Genomic DNA, 23483 nt, shown 5'->3' with positions numbered 1-23483 from the left:
CAAGATGCAGCTGTCTCCAATTACCTATTCTTTCTGAAGCTATATATAAAGCCAGTGTTCTGTTCAGGAGAGAGATTTGCTGGGGGTTCATTGTTGGGAGGTCGTTGCAGAGCGATTGAATGTGATAGAGGTTCATTGCTGGGAGGTCATTGCAGAGAGATTGAATGTGAGGGAGGTCATTTCTGAGAGAGGAGGCTGATGGCTGTGGATAATTTACTATGTTAGTTGTTGGTAGCAGTTGGTATGTTCTGTGAGTTTGTTGCTCAGATAGAGCTTATTTGATGTCCTTTGTCTCTTAGTTTGTTTGAGAAATTATTTGTTCTCCTGTTTCATTTGTTCCCGGGGGGAAGGGGAAGGCACCTAGGGAGTGCTTAGGCAAGAGGCCCGTGGGCATACATATACCCGTAGTATATTCATTGTCTATGCACAATAGGTAAGACCTGGGTGGACCACCCCCTGTATTTTGGTTAGGGCACCAGGTGGTGCTAAAGTAGGTAAATGGTGGGTAGGCAGGTTAGATAGGAGAGGGGGGGCTTTGAGATGTACTTTCTTTGCTTTGGTTCCGTCCAGCCTCTTTTCCCCATATTACCGTGTAAAGGAATAAAGTCCTTGTAAACGGTACCACATTCTGCCTGTTGTCATCCTTACTCACGCCTACAGTCCATACCTCTTCACGGAGAGTTTAGTTGTAGCAGGGTGCTGCGTTCCCTCTTCATAGAGGCGTGCGTAACAGTGCATAACTATTCACCCCTCAAAGTCAATACTTTGTAAAGCCACCTTTTGCAGCAATTACAGCTGCATGTCTCTTGAGGTATATCACTACAAGTTTGGCACATCTAACCACTGGGATTTTTGCCCATTCTTCAAGGCAAAACTGCTCCAGCTCCTTCAAGTTGGATGGGTTCCGCTGGTGTACAGCAATCTTTAAGTAATACCACAGATTCTCAATTGGATTGAGGTCTGGGCTTTGACTAGGCCATTCCAAGACATTTAAATGTTTCCCCTTAAACCACTCGAGTGTTGCTTTAGCAGTATGCTTAGAGTCATTGTCCTGCTGGAAGGTGAACCTCTGTCCCAGTCTCAAATTTCTGGAAGACTGACACAGGTTTCCCTCAAGAATGTCCCTGTATTTAGCGCCATCCATCAATTCTGACCAGTTTCCCAGTCAGTGCATGATGCTGCCACCGCCATGCTTCACTGTGGGGATGGTGTTCTCTGGGTGATGAGAGGTGTTGGGTTTGCACCAGACATAGCATTTTTCTTGATGTCCAAAAAGCAACATTTTTGTCTCATCTGACCAGAGTACCTTCTTCCATATGTTTGAAAAGTTTCCCACGTGCCTTTTGGCCAACACCAAATGTGTTTGCTTATTTTTTTCTTTGAACAGTTGCTTTTTTTCTGGCCACTCTTCCGTAAAGCCCAGCTCCGTGTAGTGTACGGCTTAAAGTGGTCCTATGGACAGATACTCCAATCTCTGCTGTAGAGCTTTGCAGCTCCTTCGGGGTTATATTTTGTCTCTTTGTTGCGCCTCTGATTAATGCCCTCCTTGCCTGATGTGTGAGTTTTGTTGGGCGGCAAGTTCTTGGCAGGTTTGTTGTGGTGCCATAGTCTTTCCATTTTTTAATCATGGATTTAATGGTGCTCTATGGGATGTTCAAAGTATCAGATATTTTTTTTATAACCCTACCCTGATTTGTACTTCTCCACAACTTTGTCTCTGACCTGTTTGGAGAGCTCCTTGGTCTTCATGGTGCCGCTTGGTGGTGTCTCTTGCTTAGTGGTGTTGCAGATTCTGGGGCCTTTCAGAACAGGTGTGAATACACTGAGATCATATGACAGATCATGTGACACTTGGATTGCACACAGGTGGACTTTATTTAACCATTTTTTTAAATGATTTTTTTCACCTTTATTTAACAAGGTAAGTTAGTTGAGAACAAGTTCTCATTTACAACTGCGACCTGGCCAAGATAAAGCAAAGCAGTTCGACACATACAACAACACAGAGTTACACATGGAATAAACAAAGATATAGTGAATAATACAGTATAAAAAGTCTATATACAGTGTGTGCAAATGAGGTAGGATAAGGGGGGTAAGGCAAGAAATAGGCCATGGTGGCGAAGTAATTACAATATAGCAATTAAACACTGGAATGGTAGATGTGCAGAAGATGAATGTGCAAGTAGAGATACTGGAGTGCAAAGGAGCAAGATAAATAAATAAATACAGTATGGGGATGGGGTAGTTGGATGGGCTATTTACAGATGGGCTGTGTACAGGTGCAGTGATCTGTGAGCTGCTCTGACAGCTAGTGCTTAAAGCTAGTGAGGGAGATACGAGTCTCCAGATTCAGTGATTTTTGCAGTTCGTTCCAGTCATTGGCAGCAGAGAACTGGAAGGAAAGGCGGCCAAAGGAAGAATTGGCTTTGGGGGTGACCAGTGAGATATACCTGCTGGAGCACGTGCTACGGGTGGGTGCTGCTATGGTGACCAGTGAGCTGAGATAAGGCAGGGCTTTACCTAGCAGAGACTTATAGATGACCTGGAGCCAGTGGGTTTGGCGACAGGTATGACGCAAGGGCCAGCCAACGAGCGCATACAGGTCGTAGTAGTGGGTAATATATGGGGCTTTGGTGACAAAACGGATGGCACTATGAAAGACTGCATCCAATTTGTTGAGTAGAGTGTAACGGATGTGAAACGGCTAGCTTAGTTAGCGGTGCGCGCTAAATAGCGGTTCAATCGGTGACGTCACTTGCTCTGAGACCTTGAAGTAGTAGTTCCCCTTGTTTTGCAAGGGCCGCGGATTTTGTGGAGCGATGGGTGCAGAGGGTCCCTGGTTCGCGCCCGGGTATGGGCGAGGGGACGGTCCATTACATAAAATAAAAATAAATTTAAATTACAGGTTGTAATGCAACAAAATATGAGAAACGCCAACGGGGGTGAATACTTTTGCAAGGCACTGTATGTCCAATATGAAAAAGCTATTACATTTGTGATTGGCCACTCTTTAAGGAAAGTACAATGTGCAGTGACACTCCTCTAGGTGTAAACTCTGTGGATTTGGAAACTGAAAGTGCTCTTGAGTAGAATGGACCCCCTTTTACTTCAACACTACTGTACATTCAGGGAATTATGTACGGTGCAATATGTATGTCCAATATGAAAAACGTAATAAACATTGTGCAGTACGATGGGTTAATTAGCAATGTTAATAATATTGTTACTATAATTTATAATTAATAGTAGCATTATAAATAATTTGTATTCTCGTTGTTACTCTAATAACTATCTATTAATCATTAGGTGTATTGCTGTTAACAATAATGTCAACGATATAATATTATTTGTGTTATAAAGGTGATTCACTTTCATCAAGAAAAAAATAATCTAAGTCTACTAAGATTTCCTCATAAAATGTTACGAATTTCGACCGTTTTATTTTTTTACAATCTTCATTGTGGGACTTTTAAGGGAAATCGCCGAGGTCACGTCCATATTCTTGCTAGGTCTTGCTGGCGGAACGGATTTTCACATGCCCTTGCATGTAACGGAAACGGAAGTAGCTAGCCCTTCTGAACTTTTCAGTTTTTCGATGGTTAGTGCTATCCGACTTCCTTGGGACGTACCTACCCTAAACCCTAACTCTTACCATTTAAAATGTCAACTTCAACAGAGAGGAAGAGAGAGAGAACAAATCCAATTTTGATAAACATCACAGCAGCAAGATTTGTGACCTGTTGCCACAAGAAAAGGGCAAACAGTGAAGAACAAACACCATTGTAAATATAACCCATATTTATGTTGATTTATTTTCCCTTTTGTACTTTAACTATTTGCACATCGTTACAACACTGTATATAGACATATGACATGCCTCTATTATTTTGGAACTTGTGAGTGTAATATTTACTGTTAACTCTGTTGTTTATTTCACTTTTGTTTATCCATTTAATTTGCTTTGGCAATGAAAACACATTTCCCATGCCAATAAAGCCCTTTGAATTGAGAGCGAGAGGCCCAACTCAGCGGAAAATCTGTCTCCCTCCAGCAGGTGGAGTTTTTTCGCACACAAAACAGGGAGTTTTTGTATGGTGTTCGATAAGAGTGTTGAATTTGGTGAACAAAAACATTTATGGCTTATTTGCTATGTGAGGTTTATTTAATTAAATATACGTTTCGCAATGCTTAAGTTGTTACGAGTGTACTGATATAAGGTGGACACGTGACATCCCGGCATCTTTGAGAAAAACACTTTTTATCGGAGTTGTCTGGAGATTGATATGCTCATTCATGGCATGAGGCTAGTAGCATAGCATCTCTCTCAATTTAATACATAAGGGATAATGAAAGTGGTGGAACTAACCTTCCACGGATTTGTATTATTTTCCTGAGTATGCATAACCCCGATTTGATTATCCATTTTATACCATGGCTATAACTTAGCCACATTTGCTGATAGAAATGTGTTCAACATCCACTGAAGTAGCTAGCATGTTTACTAGATAGCTACAGTTGTTGTCTTGGTAACGAAACAAATTTGCTAGTTTAGCTAACCAAAACATCACTCAGTTTGCTTTTATGAAAATCGAATTCAACAGTGCCAATAAGGTTTTCAATTTGACTTTTGCTTTCAAATGCAGTTCAAACAACATGTGGGAATGAACTATAGCCATTGAATTCTACTGTGCTGATATACTGTGTGTTATACGGAAATAATGAACGTTCTAGAATTCCCTTAAAGCCAATCAGAAACAACTATTCAACAATGCAATGGTATGAATGCAGTTGAGGTCAACAACCCTCATCATATATTTCAAAAAGGATTACAGTAATGAGATGTATCCACCAATCCAGAGAAAGTATAAACTGGAGCTAGAAAGCCCAACATACCGCTGTGTGGACAACGACTCTCCCATTGCTAGGGTGGAGAGACATGTAGTATCTTGTCAGTTTATCCATCATTTTTTTTATTCAATGGGGACGTCCCAAGGATCCCTAATAGCACGCACCGTTTTTCGACAGCTGAAACTACATTAATTAGATCATTAATTGGTTGAACTAAAATGTATTATTGATTATTTAAATGTGGATGCTTTCCATCTTCAGAAAATACATAATATCATAATGCATAATGACCGTATTTGATCATACGTCAGGGGTCAAAGCGTTATGGAGTTCAAAGGTCTGAAGAATGAGCGCTCGCTTCTCTGATGGTCGGAGAATTGGACTTAAAAAGGGTATAAACGCGTTATTCGAGCTTATCATTTAATTAATATATTAACGTATGTGAAAAATACGGTTGTTGTTTGGATGGCTACACTCACTCCTTTCAATAATCTGTGGTTGGAGACGGTCTTGTCTTCTTCAATTATTTAAGGAAACCTATTTGGGTAGCATGCTACATGCGAACTAGCAGCTAGCTAAGTTAAGTTACAGGAAGCCCCCTAGGGCCGTCGTGTCAACTAAAGATCCGAGCCAAAGATAGTAAGCAACGCTTTCATGACAGCCTAGAACGAGGAAGTTATTTGTCTAGTGACTTGAGCAGCTCACAATCTATTAGGATAACGTTATTTGTTCAACTGTCTTTTTTTCCTTCACAGAATAGTCGTGTAGGTACGCTAACCAGTTAAACAACATGGCTGAGTTGCTTCTGGATTCAAGTATCCGAATATGGGTGGTTTTACCAATTGTATTGATTACATTTTGCGTTGGAATTATCCGTCACTATGTCACCCAACTCCTGCAAAGTGACAAAAAAGTTGATCTGGAACAGGTGTCAGACAGGTGAGTTAACTGACTGAAATACTGTTATCCCATGGTATGAGAAACTTTAGGCAAACTGTTGTAATTATGATGACTAAATATGTCAGCTTATTGCTTACTATAACCTTAAATTGACTTTTTTGCAGCCAAGTCCTTCTGCGTAGCCGCATCTTAAGAGAAAATGGAAAATATATCCCTAAACAAGTAAGATTTGCATAATATTTTTTATATTCTGAAATGTTCTATTCCTAGTGTGTGTTAGAGAATAAATGTATATATTTTTTTGTAGTCATTTAACATGCGGAAGCAATATTTCAATGATGCGGAGACTGGGTTCTTCAAGAAGGTCAAGCGAAAGGTGACTCCCAAAAACCCAATGACTGGTGAGTCAATCTAACTATTTGGGTTCTTCCCACTTTGACAGTCTATTTTAGTTCCATTCTTACAAATGAGATTAGCAACACATTTTCTCACTCAGAGATGCATTAAAATGTGGTAACAATGATTTTTTTTTTGTTTTACTGCTGTGCTACACACAATTATTCAACAACGCTTCCTTTTTCAGATACCAGCATGCTGACTGACATGATGAAGGGAAATCTGACCAATGTACTTCCCATGATTGTGATTGGAGGATGGATCAACTGGGCATTCTCTGGCTTTGTCATCAGTAAGTTCAGCTTGTTAGGGACATTGACTGCCCTGCATAACCTCATGTTAGATGTTGAACTTGCAAAATTGGTCCAATAATTAGATAGGAAACGATGCCTACATAATATACAGTCATCCTGAATTGTTTGCAATATAATTACACCACAGCCACTTACTATTGTGTTGAAGTGGTATTGAACACTGTTAATAATAGTTTTTCCCCCCACAGCTAAGGTTCCCTTTCCTCTGACATTGAGATTCAAACCAATGCTGCAGCGTGGAATTGAACTGTTGTCTCTTGATGCATCCTGGTACAGTATTCCATTCATTCAGTTGTCTGTTGTTTTCAACCAGCCTTTTAATTACACCAGCAAAGCAAAAATAGAAACATACTTTGGGTAATTCAAGGGTAATGGAATTACGCAGAAAATGTATACCTAACAAAAACCTCTTGAAGTTTAACAAACCATAGAATGGACCTCTATGCACAACTTCTAACAATTTCCAATAAACATTTTACAAAAACACATTTACAGGAAGAATTGTGCAGATACAACGTTTGGCAACAGAATACAACTGAGGGAGATTTTACTGTTATTCTGGTACCAAACTTAGCATCAGCACAGTTCATTTTTTTTACTGTGTAAATTGATCAAATTAGTCATTTTGTATAGAGTTGTATGTAGGAATTATCCAATTGCATTCTTGTCAAGACAATCTTTAGGATGTGATTCAGTATATTCCTATGTTGAGGATGTGATTCAGTAGATTATTTTATTTGTAATTGTTTCTAGGGTGAGCTCAGCCTCTTGGTATTTCCTTAATGTTTTTGGACTGAGGAGTATGTACAGCCTCATTCTTGGACAGGACAATGGTAAGCTGATAATGCCAAGTCTTTGCCATTTTCATAGTGTATATGTTTAACAAGAATACAGAAAGACTTGGTACCTTGGTGTTAATGTAGAAAACATGTTGGAACAACTCGTTTTAGAACTCTGTTAACAGAATACTGTATCTACCTCGTGAATGCATTTCAGAGTTGTTTACTGTACTTGCCCCAGTTGCAACCCAACGGAGGTACGATGTGGCGGGCACATTTTCGTATTACATGATGACTGTTGGTCTTGTGTTCCAGCTGCGGATCAGTCGAGGATCATGCAGGATCAGATGACTGGCGCTGCCATGGCCATGCCGCCTGATCCTAACAAGGCCTTTAAGGTGAGAAACAAGCAGCCTTGATGTCAGTCTCTCAGCATTAGCTAGCTGTACGTGGACGATCACCGTCAATCATTAAGCTTTAATGTCTAATCTTGCTAATATACTTTCATCTAAAGTCATGAGGATATGGTTTTGTTCTATCCTGGGGCAATTAGTTATTGTGTAATGATGGACTTAAATCAAAGACATAGTGGTTGTTGGAGCCAGTTTTCGTACTAGTAGGGGTTTTCTTTTTTAAGCCTGTCTCCCTTGTTCTTTCAGAGTGAATGGGAGGCGTTGGAGATTGTGGAGCACAAATGGGCCCTGGAGAACGTTGAGGAGGAGCTGATGTCTCGAGATCTGAACTTTTGTGGAATCTTCAGTCAAGAGATAAAAGCCACAATGTTCTAATGAGGTTATTGACTCAACTGCTGCTGTAGAGGCAGCCAGTTTCTGTGATACAGTGTATCATCAGGGTTCTCTGAGGCAGTTGTAAAAAAAAATATTTAAAAAATGTCTTAAATATGATTGTGATACCTAAACAGTATATTTTTGGCTCAAGGCAATAAAAAAACAACAATAGAAAGGCAAACATATTTAACCTCTGACATTAATTTAATGACAACTAATGCCTATTTGTTTCGTTGTGTGAAAATAGTGTAAGTTGAATGTAAATGATGCATGTTCTCAGCTTAGTTTTATTATTGCCTTGCAATTTTTCACTATTACGCCTTACTGTTAACTGATTTCATTGTGCATTCAAATATCAGCGCATCACACAGATGTATTATTTGTAGAAAATAGTTTGGTTGTGTTGATTAATTTCAGACATGCTTCTCTGCACATTTCTGAAATGGCTTGTTCTCTTTGTGTGTGTGTGAACCAAGGCCTCATCTCTGATATTGTCTGCATTGCTTGTGTTTGTTTAAGTTGTAAGGTTCTTAGGAGTAAAAAAAAAGTTTTTTTTCTTCTTCTATTCTGTCTCTTTCAGAGGTGAACTGGTGTTACCTGATTAGCTCCCAATACCATTTAAGCATTTTTAAACATACAAAATCTTGCCAAAACATCCGCTTTGGCTGTACTGTATAATTGAATGCGATGTAGCCTGTCCATTGGAGCTGATGTTTTTTGTATCTGTGCCAGAAGAGGTGGTGATATGGGGAGGTGAGGATGTATTGGAAATATACCATCTGCTTGGCTGTGGAGATTTAGAAATAAATTATCTGCAGATCTGAAGGCTTTCTCGTAAAGTGTATGTTTCATCAATTACGTGGAATGCCTGATCTCCGTGTAGAAAAAGCAATGCGTAGCATGTATGGTACATCTGAGGACTGCATCATTAGATGTTTAGCCATGTCATCCTGAGGCTGAAGTATTATACGCATACAATGTATAAGAATGAATCAGACATTTTATTTTATTTCACATACTCATCGCAAAGTAGCAACTTCACTGCATTGTGTCTAAGTAACATTGGGACAGAAGGGGAAGATGATGCAGGTGTGAAATGCCAATTTTCATGAAGGTATGAATATGAAAACGTCCTTATTGTAAAAAAAGTTTCTCGTATAAGAAAGTGGGTACAGTATTCAGTGCACCTCAACATCCTAAATGTGGACATTCATGTATCGGACTGGACGTTAAGTAGTTCTGGAGGACCAAGGAATACGTTTGAGATGGCATCTTGGCCTCTTCCAGATCACTCAGAAAACACTGAACTACCTTAGAGTGCCTCTCTTCCCACTAAAAGCCCAGACATTTACTGCAGCATCACCAATCGCGTGTTGATACAAGAATATAATCATTGCAGTCACTCCATTGTACAAAATGGCTTTATGTTTTGAACAGCAATTTCAGACCAAACGGGTGTTGGTGAATAAGATAATTGTGTAGTCAGGCTGGCTGGCATTAACCTTGTGTGTGCCTGAACATATTGTACTAATGTGATTGACAAACAAAAATATGAAGATTGACCTTTTACTGGTTTTTAGGCAGTATAATGGCCTTCCGCTCCAGTTTCTATAAACTGCATATTGACAACTACATACTGCATATTCTCAGGGAAATAATGAACATCCCAAACTAAGCAGGCCTTGCCATTCAGAGCATGGCCACAGCCCAATCTAAACGACATCTCTAAAGAAGGGCTCGAGTTAACCAGCTCTCACAGCCACCTTCGATCGGATTATAAACCCTGATCATTTACTGGTAAAAAAAGATAAGGAAAGCCAGGATGTCATGTAAAAGTGTAAAATCTACCTCATGCCTACTGGCTATAGTCATTATCATTTATTAATATCAAAAGATGAGTATACAATAAAATATTTAATCTATTAACAAAGTAAATTAATTCACCCCGCCCCCGTCTCTGAATCAATGACCAAAGACAAAACATTTATTACAATAGAAAAATACTGTACAGATGCGCTTTAAAAAATCATTTAAGAGCTCTCTATCCATCGCTCGTCATTAAGAAATTGCACAGAATAAAATTAAACTATCTAATTTTAAAGATGTAGCCATTTATTTGCTTCTACTAAAAGAGTACAAATTATATTTGAATCCGAAAAATATGCATCTGTCTATGTCCTGCACCAGAGATTCTATCTCAAAATCACTGTTGATAGTGGAAAACTAAGCCTAACTAGAAATATCTCCACGAGCACCAAGAGCCCCAATTTATGTGTCTGATAATTCAATGAAAAACAAATAATGGATCGCAAGGGAAAATATACAACTCCTCCAACGATATTCAAAGTGTCTGCTTCTAATACTATGGTTTTCTTCACCTTTATGTTCCATATAAATCACATTGCAACGTTTCGGTTAATGCAGTTCTTGATATAAAGAAAACAGAGTAATAGAATGTAATCTAATTTTAAAATCAGGAGTTAACTCAAACCAGGTTATCCATGCTGCTAAAGTGTAAATCCACAAAACAAAACTATCTTTTGGTGTATTTTTCAATAGTACACTGTTGACACAGTCACAACATGTTTTCCATGTCAGCAGTCAAGTTTTCAAGATATTGGACATTCAAGAAGCGAAGTGTCACTGACCACCACATCATCATGATGATGCATTTTGCTGCTCAACAGCAGACTAATGGAAAAATAACAAAAGATAGCTTTTGAGTGGATTTTCCCTTTCCCTTATGATCTGAATAGCAAATCATTTCTGTGTAACAATTAAGTACCTTACTGTGATTTAATATATATATTTTTTTTAATGGGGGGGCGAGGTCAAATCATGATGTCAGTGATCTTCAAGTCAGACAGTCGGAGTTCTAGAAAGATGCCACAGTTTCCGATTCGGAATTCCGAGGTGGATGACCGTTCAAAACTATTTTTACCAGTCAGAGTTTTTCTTTTTCTTCTCAGAGTTCTCAGTTGTCTTGAAGGCACTGAAGTCAGATATTTCTGAGTTGTATTGAATGAGCCATAATTGGAGGGATATGTATCCTGAAAACTAGCCGTTATTGGTAGGGAGGTTTGAAACCGTTATTGGTCTAACTTATAACGCCTGGTGATGTCACAAGACATGCCAAAACTCCACCCATGGAAATCAAGCTGAAATTCAGGTCTTTTCAAAATAGCTTACACCAAAAGGGCATAATTTTCATAATTTCACAGTATTATTCCAACCTCATAATGAGGAAATATATAAAACACAGGAAATCAAGTTTGACTGCACTGGGCCTTTAACCTCATACATTGTGATTTACCTTCTAGAGCAAAATGTGTTCAATTCTATTCAAACAGCCTCAAGGAAATCTGCCTCGATTTCAGCTCAATTAAAAAGCACAGCAGTGGATCAAAGTTAGAGGTCATCTTTCCAGCAGTGCATCACAGTACAGATAGATAGTGGTGCACAGATATTCACAATTCATAGGTCTTGAATCATCTAAATTATGATTGACTATATCCAATCACTAAGAGGTCCATTTGGCATCAGCATAGACAGACACTGCATACCTTAGTCTGATTAAGCAATGACAGATTTCATCATTCAATGTTCTACTATATTGGTGTCCCCAGATTTACTCAATAATCTTAAAAAAAAAAAGAGAATAAATTGTATTCCTCACTCTTCTCCACCGGCCTGAGAATCTAGCCTCTCACTCCTTGTTCAAGGCAGAACAGAGGAAGAAGGTTCAAGTTTTTTTGGAATAGAAAAGAAATAAAACAATACAAAATCAAAAAGCCCCATCAACTCAGGAAAAATAAAAATAAAAAACGAACAAATCTGCTTCAGTCTGTTTCCATGTTGACACAGGGAGTGGCTCCCTCCATCCCATCGTGTTTGGGGGAAGTGACATCATTAGCAGGCTGGGTGGGAGAGGAGCTGTCCAAGGGGGCGGGTAAGGTGGGCTGGCGAATCTTATCTTGTCGGTGGTAGAACAGGAGGTAGGCAGCATTGGTCTAGAAGGGGAGGGTAATAGGCAAAGGAGGGGAGATCATGACATTGCAAGACAACAAAAAATAATAATTATCAGCTGTTCTTTAGCTAAACTTACCACAATTTGTTCCTCCCTTGCATATGTCACCTTGCTGTCATCAAAGTAATACCATTGTCCGTTGTCTTTGTTCCGGGCATAACTGGTGTCTGTCGAGAGAGGAGAGAAATGTTAAACACTGACTTGAAGGCATATATCAAAGTATGACATACAAAAGCAGCGTCTCACAATGTCCATCTCGGAGTCCGCCGTAGTGGTTGGATACTGCTATCAGATCATATCGGCTGGGCGGCTCTCCGTTTGTACCGGTCTTCCTCAGCAGACAACCTGAAAAGTCAAGGTGTCTGCAATAAAGAGCAATAGGGTTGGATTAGGATAGCTCCTCTCAACACGAATAACTCTGTAGTGGCTTAGAGTTTACACTAGTCACACTGACATCCTCCCCACTTAAAACCATGTGGACAGAATGTTTATTATTATACTGAACAAAACTATAAATACAACAATGATTTTATTTAGTTACAGTTAATAGAAGGAAATCAGTCAAGTGAAATAAATTAATTAGGCCGTAATCTATGGATTTCATGACATGATAGGGGCACAGCCATGGGTGGGCCTGAGAGGGGCAGAGCATAGGCCCACCCACTGGGGAGCCAGGCCCAGCCAATCAGAATTAGTTTTTCCCCCCACAGAAAGGGCTTTATTATAGATAGAAATACTCCTCAGTTTCATCAGCTGTCTGGGTGGCTGATCTCAGACGATCCCACAGGTGATGAATCCGAATGTGGAGGTCATGAGCCGGGGTGGTTACACATGGTCTGCGGTTGGGAGGCCGGGTGGACGTACTGCCAAATTCTCTAAACGACGTTGGAGGGGGCTTATGGTATGGTAGAGAAATTATCATAAAATTCTCTGGGAACAGCTCTGGTGGACATAACTTCAGTCAGCATGCCAATTGCACGCTCCCTCAAAACCTGAGACATCTGTGTCATTGTGTTGTGTGACAAAACTGCACATTTTAGAGTGGCCTTTTATGGTCACAATGTGCACCTGTGTAATGATCATGCTGTTTAATCAGCTTCTTGATATGCCAAACCTGTCAGGTGGATGGATTATCTTGGCTGAGGAGAAATGCTGATTAACAGGGGTGTAAACAAATTTGTGCACAGAATTATAGAAAAATAAACTTACTGTGTGTATGAAAAAGTACATTTTATTTCAGCTCATGAAACCAACACTTTACATGTTGCATTTATATTTTTGTTCAGTGTAGAAGACACAGACAGGATGTAACTAACCTGAGAGGGAAGTCAACGATGATGTCCAGCTTCTCCCTGGAGTACTTGGTGTAAGAGAAGCGCTTCAGGTGGATGATGAGAACCTCCGGCAGTGACCACAGGTCCAGTTTCTTAGTGGCCAGTTGGTGTTTCTTACACATTGGGCAGTACCTGCAGAAAACACATGCAACACATCTTTAGAAGACCATTGCACACAAATCACAACAGTATTTAGCAGTAAGTTGTAATATGTTACTGATGTAAAAAATATTAAGTCAACATCTTTTTCTGGGAAAACTGACATTAACTCTATTCAGCATCATTCTTGTTAGACAGAGATCGATAGATACTGTAGATGGATAGAGATACTGTAGACGGACAGATCCTATTTATTTAAACTTTAACTTAGATAGATACTATAGTATCTAAGTTAAAGTTACATAAAGGTTAAATAAAATCTACAGTATACAGTAAATAGATAAACTGTAGATTATATATAAATACTTTAAATAGATCGATAGTGTAGTGTAGATATAGATACTGTACATAGATAAATACAGTAGATAGATAGAAAGATAGATACTGTAAAGCTCTAGGAAGAGTCTTGGTGGTTCCAAACTTCTTCCGTTTTAAGAATGATGAAGGCCACTGTGTTCTTGGGGACCTTCAATGTTGCAGAAATGTTTTGGTACCCTTCCTCAGATCTGTGCCTCAACACAATCCTGTCTCGGATCTCTACAGACAACTCCTTCAACCTCATGGCTTGGTTTTTGCTCTGACATTCACTGTCAACTGTGGGACCTGATATAGACAGGTGTGTGCTTTTCCAAATCATGTCCAATCAATTGAATTTACCTCAGGTGGACTTCATTCAAGTTGAAGAAACATCAAGCATGATCAAAGGAAACAGGATGCACCTGAGCTCAATTTTGAGTCTGATCACAAAGGGTCTGTAAACTTATGTAATTTAAAAAAAAATAGTGTTTTAACAGTTTTTGCTTTGTCATTATGAGGTATTGTGTGTAGATTGCTGAGGATTTTATTTTGTATTTAATCAATGTTACAATAAGGCTGTAACGTAACAAAATGTGGAAAATGTCAAGGGGCCTGAATAGTTTCCAATGGCACAGGAGGACAGATAGGGTAGGATAGATAGAAATAACAAGTGTGGGGCAGTAGTACCAAGGGTTTTCTTCCTCCAGGGTCTCCACAGTGGTGAAGAGCTCAATGCACTCCTGCAGCTGCACTGTGGTCTGCTGGTGAGGAACCTCCATGCTTTGGTGTTTCACATACTTCTGTGGATGGAAGGAGTTCTGGAGTTAGCTAAATGACCAGCAAGCAGGCCCAAACACATTTAACACCTTCACACTTTAATAACACATATACTGTAAAGCATTATTCACACATACCTCTGCCTCATTCTCGTTGTAGTATTTCTTCTTCATGTCTGGATCCCAGTCCATGGCTACATATGGTTGAGCTGTGAAAGAGATACAGTAACATCACATCAAATGTCCAGCTACTAAGCTCCAAAACAAAGGAAAAGTACACTACGTGGCCAAAATCATGGACATCAATATGGAGTTGGTCCTCCATTCGCTGCTGTAACAGCCTCCACTCTTCTGGGAAGGCTTTCCACTAGATGTTGGAACATTGCTGCGGGGGACTAACGCCACAGGAGCATTAGTGATGTTGGGCGATTAGGCCTGGCTCGCAGTATGTGTTCCAATTCATCCTAAAGGTGTTTGATGGGGTTGAGGTCAGGGCTCTGTGCAGGCCAGTCAAGTTCTTCCACACCAATCTCAACAAACCATTTCTGTATGGACCTCGCTTTGTTGGGCGGCAGGTAGCCTTGTGGTTAGAGCGTTGGGCCAGTTACCGAAAGGTTGCTGGATCGAATCCCCGAGCTCACAAGGTAAAAATCTGTCGCTCTGCCCCTGAACAAGATAGTTAACCCACTGTTCCACGGTAGGCCGTACTTAAGAATTTGTTCTTAACTGAATTGCATAGTTAAATAAAGGTTACATTTAAAAATGTAAAACTTATCTACAAAGCTGGAAGCATAGAATGGTCTAGAATGTCATTGTATGTAGCATTAAGATTTCCCTTCACTGGAACTAAATGGGGCTTGGCCCGAACCATGAAAAACAGCCCAGACCATTATTCCTCCTCCACCAAAAATTACAGTTGGCACTATGCATTGGGGCAAGTAGCGTTCTCCTGGCATCCACCAAACCCAGATTTGTCCGTCGCACTGCTAGATGGTGAAGAGTGATTCATCACTCCAGAGAACGCGTTTCCACTGTTCCAGAGTCCAATGGTGGTGAGCATTACACCACTCCAGCCAACGTTTGGCATTGCACATCTTAGGCTTGTGTGTGGCTGTTCGGCCATGGAAACCCATTTCATGAAGCTCCCGACGAACAGTTCTTGTGCGGACGTTGCTTTCAGAGACAGTTTGGAACTTGGTGGTGATGTTGCAACCGAGGACAGACCATTTTTACGCGATATGCACTTCAGCGGTCCTGTTCTGTGAGCTTATGTGGCCTACCACTTCGCGGCTGAGCCGTTGTGGCTCCTAGACATTTCCACTACAAAATAACAGCACTTACAGTTGACTGGGGCAGCTCAAGCAGGGCAGAAATTTGACAAACTGACTTGTTGGAAAGGTGGCATTCTATGGCGGTGCCACATTGAAAGTCACTGAGCTCTTCATAAGGCCATTCTACTGCTAATGTTTGTCTATGGAGATTGCATGGCAGTGTGCTCGATTTTATACACCCGTCAGCAATGGGTGTGGCTAAAATAGCTGAATCCACTAATTTAAAGGAGTGTCCACATACTGCTGTATAGACAGTGTATATGACACTAGCTACAGGAGTGACAAAGCAGTTGGCAGTGTGAAAGTGATGTCTGAGACTCACAGCTAAAAGAGAAGGCACTGCCGTCCTCTCCCATGCCTCTCTCTGTGGTGCCGTTGGAGTTGACCGCCTGGATGGAGAAGAGCAGCTTCCTCCGTCTGGCCTCGCAGCCCTTTCTCTTTGCCTGCCTCTCGTTGGCCTGTGGCAGGCAGGGGAGGCACTCACCCCTCTCCTCCTCCTCATCCTCACATGGCTGCTGCTGCTGGTGGCCTGCACCCTGCTGGCTGTCTGTTGGGCCTGTAGCACTGGCATCAACACTAGCACCACCACTGGCTCCAGCACCACCACTGGCTCCAGCACCACCACTGGCTCCAGCACCACCACTGGCTCCAGCACTGCAGGATGCAGAGGCACTGCAGGATGCAGAGGCACTGTCCTCTGTGCTGCACCCTGCCCTGACCTCACTGCTGGCCCCCTCGTCAGCTTGTGCCTCTCCTCCAGACTCCTGGGTCTGGTCTGGCTGAGTCTGGGTCACAGCAGGCCCTTGGCCGACACCATCACAACAGTGATCCCTCTTGGAGGGTTCTGGCCTCTCACAGTCATCCTCGCCGTCATCTGTGGAGACAGACAACATTGTGGAGTGGAGACAATAAGTAAAATCGTGAGCTTGTAGAAATCCATTCTGTCCAGCGTATCAATGATTTGCTAAGTGAGAATTTTAGAGCTCAGTTACCGTAGCTGACACCATTGGTCTGGGTCTTGTACAATTCTTCCTCCTCATCGTCGTCATCATCATCTTCACCCTCCTCCTCATCCTCCTCCTCTGAGGGATCTGGTGGTCGGACATACCGCCTGTGGAAACATCATCGCACCATCTTTCAGACACAGTACAGCATCTTTACAACCAGTTATCACAATCAAACTTGATAAGAACCTCCATTATAAAGCATCGACTCTTTTAGCTGATGTTTGGTCTGTGACAGTAACTCACGCTAGCCGCTGCAGGAAGAGGTGATAGAGGGCGTCACGGCTGCACTGGCCTCGAGGCACGGTCATGAGCAGTGGGTGTCCGAACAGGGACGTCCCGTAGCTGCTGCTCCCTGAGCCGTAGTCCCTGTAGTGGGAGCGCTCCCTCAGGTACAGAGCCAGAACCACCTCATCCCCCTCCTCCTCCACAGAGCCTCTGTTCAGCTCATACCTATCAGGAAAACACACAGACAGGTGTCAGGGGAGATGCTAACAGGAACAGCCCCAAAAAGTATGTTTTTGGTGTGGAGGTAAATGCTGTTTTTTTACATACACAAATATGTCATCTCGGTCCAGGATGCAGCTTAGAGACTCATCAGCATGGTACAGCTTATAGAAGCGATGGTTGAACACGTCGGCCACAACCATCTGAAATAGGAAATAAGGAAATGAGAGAAGCACAGGTCAGTATCAACTCAACATTTTATGTGACGAATGACAAAAGAGTTACCAGAGGCTACTGTTTATTTCACAGTGACTTTAAAACGGTGTCTTACTTGATTGGCTGGGATTTTGGTCATTTCCGAGAGAACGGAGCACAGGTCAAACACTTTGCCAGCTTTGGGTACAACCAAGCGATGCTGGTGGGAGAGTAAACAAATAAATCAATACACATGGTCACATATAAAAAGCATGATGTAGGGCCAGCTACAGAAAGAGGAATCTTGTACCTGAACAGGTTTGGCCACAGGATCCAGAGAAACGAAGAATACCTCCATTACCCGGTCCTTGCTAACAGGCAGGGGCACGCTCAGGTAGCAGAAGGGGTCAAAGGTGACAGACACTTTGCGGCACTCGGGGCAAACCAGGGTGGACTTGAACAAGCCGTGGAAGGTGTCAACAATCGCGGAGTCGTTCCGTCTCCGGTGGTTACGCCATGCCTCCTCTGCCACTTCCTGAATGTTGAGGTCAAAGGGTGAGTGTGAAAATGCCTTTTAGGTCTACTACAGCTTGCAGAGCCATGGTGGTACAGTATTTTACCATTATTCTCCCTGCCCTCTTTCCACTACATGTTGTTACCTGGTCAGGCCTGCCAGCGGCGTCCCTCAGCTCGATGTACTCCTTGTTCTTGACCCGATTGAGATCCTCATGAAGCCCGTCCAGCAGGAAGGAGAGCAGCTCCTGGGAGTCATGTTGCTGGTAGCCCAGAAACTGGGAGGCAAAGTGACCAACCTTGGTCTGGTATGAAAAACAACACGAGGTTCTCAAGGTACGCATGGTAACACTGTGGCATGACAGACTGACAAGCCTTTTTAATTTATTATAAAAGTGTGGGCAGAGTGTCACACACTGATAACTACCTTGAAGATCCTGGGAACCACAGAGTAGTGCCTCCCCGACCACATCTGTTTGATGACATCAGCGTAGGCCTCTGCGATCTCCCCCTTCATGCCCAGGGGGTTGGTGAAGTTGAGCTCCTCCAGATAGGCATTCCTCAGGAAGTACTCCGTCAGTGGAGGAGTGTTACTGAGACACTGAACAGAGCAGGGAGAGGAACACAATCCATCCATCACAGACCAGGTCCCTGCATTTAGGTACAGCATTGACACATTATGTAGTAATGATGACTTACCTGCAGTGCAGAGTTCATGAAACACGTGTTTCCCAGATTGGTGAGGCCACAAACTCCTGGCTGGCCCCGGTAAGAGTCCTGCTCCTCCACAGAGTTCCTCCTACAAGACAGGGAAGGAGAAACATATCATCTACTGAATAATACAATAAGAAAAAAGGTAGTGTAGACTCCTACAGATACAACATGCTTTCTTATCCGACATATGGGAATCACCATTACCACAAAACTGCATTGCTACATTAGCAACAGTACATTATCTAATGACACACTGATAATATTAGCAAAGAAAGAAAAATGGTTAAAAGAAAGAACCCCCACATGATCTGCGGTCTGGAGCTGGGCCAGGTACCATCTGCATTCCTCATCTCCATGATCACCGTCTGCAATGCAGGCAGGACATGTTACAACACAGTTGCCATTGAAACACACTACCACTGTATCTCAGCGCTGACAGCCAGGGGAGCAGGTAGGTGTGGGGAGGGGTGGGATGAGGGGCGGAGCGCTGACAGCCAGGGGAGCAGGAAGGTGTGGGGAGGGGCGGGATGAGGGGCGGAACTCTGACAGTCTGGGGAGCAGACATACCATGCCAGAGCTGAGGCAGGAGTCGAGGACTCTGACGTGGACATTCCTCAGCCTCTCACAGCTGGTGTCTGAGCTCTTCATCCACAGCCGGGTCTCTGCCCCCTCCACCACATCAAACTGCTTCATCATCACCTTCTGAATCGTATCTGAAGGGGAAAACATGAAAACACACACACACACACACACACATACATACATACATACATATATATATAGATAGAGGTGCACAGTGACTCAACATAGCTACTAACGCATCTTTTGAATGTGTTTCTACTTACGGATGTGATCAGCACGGCTAAACTGTGCCGTCACAACATTTTCCATGTTGCTATGGAGGCACAAGAAGATTTCCACAGGGTAGACCTCAACCTTGACTAGGCTGGGCAGATCCACCACCTGAAACAGACCATGCATTAACAGTCAATGTACTGCCTAATACAAATGAAACACTTCAATGGAAGTTGTGTCTTTTCATAGCCATAACATGAGTTAGTACAACATGATATGATTTGACCATTGGTTCTGCAGGTTCTCTGCATCTCTGTGACCATTCTATTTTGGGGCAATTCCACGTTAAGAGTGACATTTTACAAAAATGTATTTACTTGAAGAACAGTGCCAATGCAAAGTTTGGTCACAGAATGACAGTGTGCTGTCATTTTGTTACCAAACTTTGCATCTGCATTGTTCTTCAATTAAATGTGTTTTTTTGTAAAATTGTCAGTGGACATTTTTAAAAGTAGTCCTTGTGCATAGAGTTGTATTGTTTGTTTAACTTTGAAATCATTGGTTTTTGTTTGACATACATTTCATAGTGAAAGATCTGAGTCTCAGTGTCACTGTTACTGTGGAATTGCCATTTACCTTTCGCTCCAGGGCAGGCTGGACCTCTACCATGCCATACCAGGCCAGAAGCTTATGCCATGCTTCAGCAGGGATCAACACAAAGTCCTCATTCTCCACCAGACGCTCCTTCAGGTGGTATGAATCCAGTTCTGTGGGTATCATAATCATAATGATATGTCTCTGACTTAATACTGTGTCTTCTGTTGTTACAGGACCTCTTTGTGATGTGACACTCACCCTCAAACAGCTCGGTGTTGTCAATCTGTCCAGGAAAAGAAGAGGAGTTCTGGTCTCCTGTTTCCACATACTCCTTCCACTGCTCATACCATCGCCTCTCCACCAGGTACCTTGTGTTAGTTATAGGAACAGCTAAATTGGAGACTTATATTTTGTTTGCCGACATTAATTAACCAACAACTCCACATCACATCCCCCTAGACTAGTATTTTATCAATAGAGCAATCTATTTTCTGATTGGGGTGCATTTGGCTTATTTACTGATACAATTCTAGCTATAATGGAAAATTCACAATTGCAGGAATGGATATTTCAAAATTAGGGCAGCTAACCTTTAGCAAATCATGGCTACCTAGCTAACGTTAGTGGTCTAATTCCCTTTTTAAATTGAGTTTGTTAGGACAAAACAGCACTTGAATGGTGTTTCATTCCTTCACACAGATTTCCTGGCCTTTATAACCACAACGGTAGCAGCGATCCTTCCTCATCTGGGTGTTATACTGATAAATCCAGTGGTGTAAAGTATTTAAGTAAAATATACTTTAAGGTACTACTTAAGTAGTTTTGGGGGGTTTCTGTACTTCACTACATTCCTAAAGAAAATATACTTTTTAACTCCATACATGTTCCCTGAAACCCAAAGTACTTCTTACATTTTGAATGCTTAGCAGGACAGGAAAATGGTCCGATTCACACACTTATCAAGAAAACATCCTTGGTCATCTCTACTGCCTCTGATCTGGCGGACTCACTAAACACAACATGCTTTCTTTGTAAATGATGTCTGAGTGTTGGACTGTGCCCCTGGCTATCCGTCAATATTATTTTTTGGAATCAAGAAAATCGTCCGGTCTGGTTTGTTTAATATAAGGAAAGTGAAATTATTTATACTTTTACTAATGATACTTAGCATTTATTGACATTTATTTCTGATACTTAAGTGCATTTAAAACCAAATACGTTGACTTTTACTCAAGTAGTATTTTACTGGGGGACTTTTACTGGAGTCATTTTCTATTAAGATGTATTTACTTCAACTCAACTATGACAATCGGGTACTTTTTCCACCTCTGAATAAAACGAAACTTTGCTGGCAAAACGAAAGTATCAGCCAGCTAGCTAGCTAACTTAGATGGCGCTCACTTTCTCAAAATAATAGGGACAACACAGAATAATCTGCAAGCTTTAGAAAACAAACAGAATGCCAACAATTTGATATTAAACCGAAAGGTTTACTAGATAGAAAGGTTTACTAGATAGCTGTCCCTCTCCTAGCTAGCGTAACAGCTAACAGGCGGGCTAGCCTGCTGGCAGTGGAGCTAGCTAATGTAAGCTTGCTTCCTACAGCCAAAACTTTGACATGATATGTCCTAACAGGCTATGTCAGCTGGGAGTCTGGGACGTGATGTTAATCGTAATAATAGTATCACAATCCAACTAACTAGTTGGTTAACCAAACAACTACAGTGAGTTGACATAACGTTAGCTCGCTAGTTTTCCGCATCATGCTCTTCCCTAAAATGCTAACTTGCTAATAACGCAGTGATCAAACGTCATTCCACAAACACCAGCGCATATGTTTCAGGCAAAAGTAATAACACACATTTGGCAATTTAAAAAAATGCCATTATCTAAAGATAATGCTAAATTATGCTGATTACGATATATGCCATCTAAGCAACAGCAAAGACATCACTGTCATTATTTGTTGTCGGTACATCAGTGTAGGGTTTAAATTCTGAGCAGAGGGCGGGTTAGTTATAAGTATCTTTAGTCTTACCAAGTATCCCCTGCACGGAGTTCATGTTCCTGAAGTAAAGACTCGATTTCTTTGCGTTGAGTCTCTAATCCAGGAGGTTCTGTAACCGCAGCTGAAGTAGTAGTAGCCATAATAACTCATAAATATCAGAATTCTGCAAGAAAAACACTGAAGTCAACCACCGCATAGATTATGTGGAGAAACCCTTGGTGAGATGATTCAGGAAGCAGGAAGTATTTTGATGGTGACAACATCCTTGAATGCAAACGTTTTTTTATTTATTTTTTTACTTGTGAGTGTTTTCCTTCCAAGCAGGTGATATTGTATCCAGAGGTCACACGTTCAGTATGTCAAGAATTATGAATCCAATCGTCACTTCATTCTCTAATGTTAGTGTTTCCCATATCTCTCCTTGGGGACGGCCAGAATGGTTTATGCTGATCAGTTTAATTAGTTGTATCAGTTTAGGGCAAGAACAAAAACGAAGACCACCTATTGGGCCCATGGGGTTGGGAAACTGTATACCTGTACTAGTGTATCACTCAATGATGTATATAAACCCACAAGTTTATTTATATACATCATGGGAATACCTGACAAGGGAACAGTTGTAATGCAGGGTGCCATGTGGCTCAGTTGGTTTAGCATGGCACTTGCAACGCCAGGGTTGTGTTCGATTCTCACCTGAGTCCAGTATGAAAATGAATGCACCATCTACTGTAAGTCGCTCTATATAAGAGTGTTTGCGTAATGACTAAAATGCTAAATGTAGTGCAGCTTGAACCAGCCACCCTGTGGTTATGGCGCTCCAGGCCTCTTGATTGTCAGTAATATGCATTCCTACAGGGCGGCTATCATATGCTGTTCTGGTATAAGATACGTTTTTATAAATTACACATGATTTGTGAAGTGTGGTCAATGGATGATGATATTGGAGAGAATATCATGGAGGAATGCCATTTTCATAATAGGCACAAGATGGCACTATACACTCATTTGGTAAAAACATTTGTAAGTAAAAACATGACCTATTTCCTCTGTGGTTGAAATATAAGTAACAAGGCTGTTTTTGTATATTCCTAGCCTTCCTTCTTTTAGGGTTCATTCTATGGACATGGTGTAGTTATGATCAGTTGTAAGTGCTGCTTCAGAGTCTGGTCAGAGTTATCTAAAGGTGTTATTTGATTGCATTTGACACAATGAACCCAAACCTATGACTATCGTAGTTACATTAATCTCTAATACCTAC

At 41.5% G+C, this 23483-nt stretch overlaps 2 protein-coding genes across 4 annotated transcripts; one reads left to right on the top strand and one right to left on the bottom strand.

Moving 5' to 3' along the window:
• The first annotated feature begins 3536 nt into the window (after positions 1 to 3536).
• zgc:86609 (TMCO1/EMC3 family protein) lies at positions 3537 to 8853 on the top strand. 3 transcript variants are annotated; one of them, XM_090203794.1, is made up of 9 exons: positions 3537 to 3785; positions 5607 to 5790; positions 5916 to 5973; positions 6059 to 6152; positions 6335 to 6439; positions 6650 to 6731; positions 7215 to 7294; positions 7556 to 7638; positions 7900 to 8853. In XM_090203794.1, exons 2-9 carry the CDS (start codon positions 5642 to 5644, stop codon positions 8026 to 8028), a joined length of 780 nt encoding a protein of 259 aa, XP_090059920.1. In that variant the 5' UTR covers positions 3537 to 3785; positions 5607 to 5641; the 3' UTR covers positions 8029 to 8853. The 3 variants fall into 3 exon arrangements, with proteins under 3 accessions (XP_090059920.1, XP_021422656.1, XP_021422657.1); XM_021566981.3 differs by having other exon boundaries at positions 3581 to 5243; XM_021566982.3 differs by lacking the exon at positions 3537 to 3785 and adding an exon at positions 4053 to 5490.
• Positions 8854 to 9004: 151 nt separating this feature from the next.
• Positions 9005 to 22483, bottom strand: usp11 (ubiquitin specific peptidase 11). The gene is made up of 21 exons (XM_021566980.3): positions 22256 to 22483; positions 20476 to 20585; positions 20257 to 20387; positions 19671 to 19788; positions 19393 to 19538; positions 19129 to 19190; positions 18811 to 18910; positions 18539 to 18712; positions 18258 to 18416; positions 17909 to 18133; positions 17735 to 17818; positions 17512 to 17606; positions 17203 to 17409; positions 16945 to 17063; positions 16275 to 16826; positions 14760 to 14830; positions 14533 to 14645; positions 13372 to 13521; positions 12302 to 12417; positions 12134 to 12222; positions 9005 to 12038 (listed from the first exon to the last, which is right to left on the bottom strand). The coding sequence occupies exons 1-21, from the start codon at positions 22363 to 22365 to the stop codon at positions 11868 to 11870; spliced, it is 3102 nt and encodes a 1033-aa protein (XP_021422655.2). The 5' UTR covers positions 22366 to 22483; the 3' UTR covers positions 9005 to 11867.
• Positions 22484 to 23483: the final 1000 nt, after the last annotated feature.

This window comes from Oncorhynchus mykiss, chromosome 16, assembly GCF_057628025.1.
Source record: "Oncorhynchus mykiss isolate SJ-2025 chromosome 16, ASM5762802v1, whole genome shotgun sequence".
In the NCBI taxonomy this organism is placed as follows: Eukaryota; Metazoa; Chordata; class Actinopteri; order Salmoniformes; family Salmonidae; genus Oncorhynchus; species Oncorhynchus mykiss.
The sequence above is the reverse complement of the archived record's forward strand: the minus strand, read 5'-3'. Positions and strand labels throughout refer to the sequence as shown.